This window comes from Mustela erminea, chromosome 5 (assembly GCF_009829155.1).
Source record: "Mustela erminea isolate mMusErm1 chromosome 5, mMusErm1.Pri, whole genome shotgun sequence".
NCBI lineage: Eukaryota > Metazoa > Chordata > Mammalia > Carnivora > Mustelidae > Mustela > Mustela erminea.
In genome coordinates, this window is record NC_045618.1 from 65,562,201 (window position 1) to 65,568,649 (window position 6,449).

The following is a 6,449-nucleotide window of genomic DNA, read 5'->3' on the forward strand; positions in this document are numbered from 1 at the left end:
TTTTTTAGAAAAGATTTTACTTGTCAGAGAGAGCACAACCATGGGGAGTGACAGGCAGAGAGAGAAATAGGCTCTCTCCACTGAGCAGGGAGCCCCATGTGGGGCTCGATCCCGGGACACTGGGATCACAACCTGAGCCAAAGACAGACATAAGGACTGAGTCACCCAGGCACCCCTCATATCTTATTAATCTTCTAAGTTTACTGTTCTCTTGTCTCCAGGTTAATGCCTAGACTGCCACAAAACTATACTGCATTTTTAAAAGAAAGGACATTGGCAAAACAGGGCTCTGAGTTTAAAGTCATCAGTGGTCAAGGGCTACACACTATAATTTTAATTTGGGGACATGATAGATTTCCTGTAAAATTTCTTTCTCCCTTCCTCCTTCCCCATCTCTCCCCTTTTTTTCTTCCTTTCCTTCCTGCAAGCAGTTATCTTTACTTGTTAAAAAAAAAATGGGGCTTTTTAAGAAACTTCTGACAAAAGTAATTTTAGAAATCCTGCAGAAGGAGTATTAAAAGGCTCCTTTGATTATATATAATACAAACCACAGAGAATCAGTGTTGAGTGTTCTTTGAACTGAATAATGAACCTAACCGACCAGAAAATGTCTCCAGTTACAGCGCTGAGGTCACACAGTAAAAACCCTTATCAGAGTAAGTGGGTGTGAAGCTATGTTTATCACCAGCCCTGTATAATCCTTGCAAATAATAATTTCTAGTTATTAAATGCCTACTACAAGCAAGGCAGAATGCCATGCACTTAACATACATTCTAACATTTTTTCCAACCTTTTCTTATGCTAGGTTTGTCCCCATTTTACACATTTATAAATCGAGACTCATAAGGTTAAGTAGTTTCTTGAAGTCGTTCAGCTAATAAAGTGTGGCAGGGTGGGTTCCAAGCTCATGTCTATTTCACTGCAAAACCCATGCCTAGAACTAAAATGGGCTGAAACAGATCTGGCCCTGGCCCTTTCCAGAGGACATAGAGAGGTTTGTTCTTTATTAAGATTTTTTAATCTATGTATTTGTCAGAGAAACAGCACAAGGCAGGGGAAGCTGCAGGCAGAGAAGCAGCCTCCCCACTGAGCAAGGGGCTGATGGAGGACTTGATCACAACCTGAGCCACATTAACCCATAGCTTGAACCTCAAAGAGCTTCAAAATAATTGTTTTAAAATAACTTAAAATAACCGAGCTAGTGCTTTTGGCTTAATTGCAGGAGCTAAGAACGTGGTGCTGAAAGAACAGCCGGTGTTGGGTGCCAGACTCACCTGGGTTCTGATTACATGCCCGCCACTAACTGGCTACGTGACTCGAGCCTCTCTGAGTCTAAATAACATAATCGCCTTGCAAAAACGCCAGAAAGATTCAGACTCAGAATCTGGCACCAGGCCTTGGTTTAACGGAAGGGTTAGCATTTCCGTGCTTTTGCAACCTCCTGCATGCTCTGTGCAAGGCAAGGCTGGTAATTTAGGGGCGAGTTAAAAGGAGACCTCAAGACGAAAGCAAAGACTGTCGTTTCCGAGACGGAAATGTTTCCAAAGCTGGTTCTGTTTCTTCTCCCTTACCTCCTGATTTTCTCCATTTAAAGAAACGGGGAAGGAGGGGAGTGGAAATTTAAAAATTGTGATGGAACAAATCAACACCATGGGAGTTCTTCTGAAATGGATATTACAATTTAATCATCTCCATATGTGTGCTGCATCACACGCTGGAGCTTTTGATGTGATTGGATTGATTTTAATTTACCTGCCTGCACCTGGGAGCCCCACCGTACCCCCCTGCCACCCGCTCTGCGGCTCCTTGCAATTATGCCAAGAGCACTAGCTCGGTTATTTTAAAATAGTTAATTTTAAAACAATTATTTTAAAGCTCTTTGAGGTTCAAGCTATGGGTTAATGTGGCTCAGGTTGTGATCAAGTCCTCCATCAGCCCCTTGCTCAGTGGGGAGGCTCCTCTGCCTGCAGCTTCCCCTGCCTGCAGCTTCCGGGTTGCCTTTTAGAGGTCTCGGTTTTCACCCTGGCCAAAACCCTGGCCTTGGCCATCGGAGCTCCGCTTGTTCTCAGGCGCTCGGCCGGGTCCCAAGCGCCGAAAACGCGGAGCCTCTGCGCTCGCGGGGCGACGGGGAAGGACCACGCCTGGCCGTAGAGGGCGCCAGTGCCCGCTTTCGGCTGCGTCGCGTCCGCGGGGAGGATGTCCTACAGGGGGCGCCCGACAGTCGGACGCACGGCGGGGAAAGAATCAGCCCCGCACACTCCCAGCCCGGTCCGCGTGATTAGAGTGCCTTGGCCCGGCCCATCCTTTGTGATCAGTATATAAGTGCGGACGCTGGAACCCAATTCTGTTTGGGGCGGTTGCATCGTCCGCGCGAGTGTAGTGGCCCCGCCTCCCAGGTGAGCCGCGGGAGGCTGACTTCTGGAGGACGTTGTGGGGAGGACGTTGGGCCAGTCGGCTTTCCCCAGGTTGAGTCGGAGTGGCTGAAGTTTGGATCAGTATCTTGAATTTTTTCTTATTTTTTTTAAACTCTAGATTTGGCGTTGTACACTGAAGTCATCATGAACTTTTTCCAAATCCTGAGGAAAAAGAAGGAAGTAAGTTTTTAAGACCATTGAAAATTCTTGACTTAAATACTTTTTAAAGATAAGGTGCAGATTTTGAAGAAAAGTATTAAATGATATTTAGCTATTTGTGTTAAATTTCACGTGTTTCACACTGAAACATCGGAATATTTATCCTCCACCTGTTCTCTGTTAGCTTATTCCTTTGATGCTGATCATGACCACAGCAGCGGGTGGAGCTTCGTCTTTTGCTGTATATTCCCTTCTAAAACCTGATGTGATGTAAGTAGGCATTTATAAAAACCTTTGTAGCACTGTTAGGTTGACCTTAGTAATGCATGGTTTCAGTTTTCTAGCTTTACCTCTAGGATAAGAATGTCAAACTTGGGACTAGAAAGCTTTCTGATAACCAGGAGACTGTTAAATTACGATGTGGATAAAATTAGTTTGTTCCTTTCATCCATTGGCCCTCTTCCACTTGGGCAGTGAAGTAAAGTTGGATTTTTTTAAGTGGCGAAATGTAAAGTTACTAAATGGTCTTTTGGGTTATTTATCATCAAACTTAAATCATTATTTTAATGAAATTTTAAAATCACAGTTTATTAGATCTTTCCTAATGTGGTAGAGTATCCTAATGTGGTAGCGCATATAGATGGAGTTGTCTACAGTGAACCCAATCTCAGCTCTGTGTAAGAAGAACAGATACCACGGGACCTGGAATACGAGGAAGAGAAAAATTTGAAACTGACCTTGACCCAGAGCAGGACTGAAAAGGGGATAAATAAAGCCAGGTCCTGGCAGAGGGGACTTGGACCGTGCAGTTAGTTCACCACTTAGAGTTCAACCCCAGCCCTTCTGCCTGTCTCAGAAACCAGAGCACGAATACTGTGGGTTTTTTGTTTTTTTTTTAATTGCTCTTAGCCTGACATTTCAAACCCTGACTGCTGCTCTTCAGCTTATGGGAAGGAACATCCTCCCATCCCGCCCAACAAAGGGAACACAGAGTTTCAACCCTCAGAGGAACTAGTCCTCAACATTTGAGCCAAATCCTGAGGCTCGCTTACTCAACCTTCCATCAGTTTAAGCGAACTAACTGATTAATGCCTGTTTATCAGTCTGGATCTGTTCTATGATGTCCCAGCATGTTTACAGACCCAGTGTCAGAGTTGGTTTAAATTCACTTAAATTTAGGGATGCCTGGGTGGCTCAGCTGGTTAAGGGCCCTCCTACAGCTTAGGTCATGGGATTGAGTAGGGCGTCTGGCTCCTTGCTCAGCAGGGAGCCTGCTTCTCGCTCTGCCTGCTCAGCCTCCTGCTGCCCCTGCTTGTGTGCTCGCTCGCTCTCCCTCTCCTCTCCTCTCCTCTCTGCCAAATAAAATCTTTTAAAAAACAAAAAATAAATAAAAATTTATAAATTCACTTACTTTAGTGTTTAATCAGCTTCCTTTTATTTTTAGCATTGATCGGAAAAGAAATCCAGAACCTTGGGAAACTGTGGACCCTACTGTACCTAGAAAGGTATTGCTGTATTATAAAGTGGTTTACGGGATGCCTGGGTGGCTCAGTTGGTTAACTGTCTAACTTTTGATTTCACTCAAGTCATGATCTCAGGGTCATGGGATTAAGCCCCCATGTTGGGCTCTGCACTCAAAACGGAGTCCGCTTGAGGTTCTGCCCCTTGCCCCTCCTCCAGCTTGTGCTGTGAGATAAATTTTTTTTTAAGGTGATTTACATTTAGCCTGAGCTTTAACACCCTTGTCAGCAAAATGAATTTAATACCTTTTCACATTTATAGTGCCGTTTAGTGTAGTGGTAAGGGGAGTGCTGTGGAGTTGTAGAGATCTAGTTCAAGCTCTTGTTCATTATTCACAGGTGATTTTGGACAACCTGGCCTTTCTGAGGCTCTCAGAATCTCTAAAGTGGGCTCAATAATAGAGCTATACCTCAGAGTTAAGAGGATTAAAGAATGTAAAATACATAAAAACCTTTAGCACAGTGGCTGGCCGGAGTACCTACTCAAATGTTAACTTTAATCATCATTGTATTTTTATCTCATGGTATCATTTACCTAAAGTTAGTGTAAGGTCTGTTGGGAAAAATAACAGGAGCTCTGGGAAACAGGAGTGGCCTTTTCTTCAAGCAAAATCAACTAATAGGCACTGATTCTTTGAAGACTAGCAAAAATTTTGTAACATTTAAAATATTTCGGAAGTAAAGACTGAGTCTGTTGGATCTAACACTACTTAATGTCAGTCAGGAAATTAATTTTTTTTTTAAACAAAACTCTGAAATAGCAGAGTTTGACCTAATGAAAGACATTTAGAATCTTCAAAACTACCTGCATCTCTAAGCAAAATAAGTCAGAGCAAGACAAATACCGTATGATTTCACTCATATGTGGAATTGAAGAAACAAATGAGCAAAGGGGGAAAAAGGCAAACCAAGAAACGAACTCTTAACTGTAGAGAACAAACTAGGGGTTACCAGAGGGAGCTGGGGGAAGTAGGTGATGGGGATTAAGGAGTGAACTTGCCATGAGTGCTGAGTAATGCATAGAGTTGTTGAATCATGAGCTTCTAGTAATGTAGAGAATTGTTGTATGCCTGAAACTAAGATAACATTGTATGTAAATGATACTGGAATTCAATTTAAAATTTAAAAAAAAAAAAGGCAAAACAACAAACCTACCTATATCTCCTGGATCCTGCAGCATTAGAAAACACGTAAGGGTAAATGAGAACCTCTGAATTCGAGCTTTTTGGAAGTCAAGGACTGTCCACAGCTCTGCCCCTTTTCCCTTATTGCTTAACTTAGATCATTTGTACCTCTGTTGCGTACAGTGAGGAAGTTTGGTTAAGAGCCTGCTATGTGCCACGCCCCTGTGCTGGAGCATTCTGCAGCCGCTCACCGGGGGTAGACAAACTTTTTGAACTTAAAAGAGTTCACATAAAGCCATGGGGAACTTAAAAACCTAGAACCTGTTACATGAAAGTGGGAAAATACATATGACGTTTCTTTCTTGTCCATGATACTTGGGAACCCACAAGTTCTTTAGGGCCCACATTACTGTTTTGTGCTTGTCTTTAGAGATGGTTCTTTTTTTATACCTATTACGGTGATGATTTTTCCAAAGGGATTGTGGAGAACCCCAAAAAAGGGACATGAGGATGAAGGACAGATCCTAAAAAAAAAAAAAAAAATTGCCTTTTTTTTTTTTTCCTTCAAGCTTCTAACCATCAACCAGGAGTGGAAACCCATTGAAGAACTGCAGAAAGTCAGAAAAGCCACCAAATGACCAGCTTTTGCTTCTTTCTTCCAAAAAATACTCTATGAATCTAGTGGAAACATTGCTGCACAAACTAGATTATGGATACCAGTGTGCGGAAATGCTTCTGCTACATTTTTAGGGCTTGACTACATTTTTGGACTCTGGATGGGATTTATAAAAGTAGTGTAGCAATAGCCACATAGTTCAAAAATAAGTTTGTGTTTATTTTCTCGTTGTAAATTTAATTTGCATATTGAGAATTTTGTTTATGATGCCTGAATGTTAAAAGTGTGTAAAGATTTATAACCTAAATTGTCTATAATAAAATACTACTTGTGTGAGATTTTTTAAAGATACATGTTTAAATGACGGAGAATGTCCTTTTATGGGAGAAAAACACATTTAGCAGCATAGAGCTTCATTTTTAAATTAATACATAGTGCAGGGCACCTGGGTAGCTTAGTGGGTTAAGCCTCTGCCTTGGCTCTGCCATGGCTCAGGTCATGATCGAAAGATCTTGGGATCAAGGCCCGCATTGGGTGCTCTGCTCAGCAGGGAGCCTGCTTCCCCCTCTCTCTTTGCCTGCCTCTCTGCCTACTTGTGATTTCTCTCTCTGTCAA

At 42.5% G+C, this 6,449-nt stretch overlaps 1 protein-coding gene across 2 annotated transcripts; it reads left to right on the forward strand.

The window, feature by feature from the left end:
- Positions 1-111: 111 nt before the first annotated feature.
- Positions 112-6,170, forward strand: C5H15orf48 (chromosome 5 C15orf48 homolog). 2 transcript variants are annotated; one of them, XM_032343598.1, is made up of 5 exons: positions 112-656; positions 2,534-2,595; positions 2,759-2,844; positions 4,019-4,079; positions 5,788-6,170. In XM_032343598.1, exons 1-5 carry the CDS (start codon positions 587-589, stop codon positions 5,854-5,856), a joined length of 348 nt encoding a protein of 115 aa, XP_032199489.1. In that variant the 5' UTR covers positions 112-586; the 3' UTR covers positions 5,857-6,170. The 2 variants fall into 2 exon arrangements, with proteins under 2 accessions (XP_032199489.1, XP_032199490.1); XM_032343599.1 differs by lacking the exon at positions 112-656 and adding an exon at positions 1,986-2,397.
- The last annotated feature ends 279 nt before the right edge of the window (positions 6,171-6,449 follow it).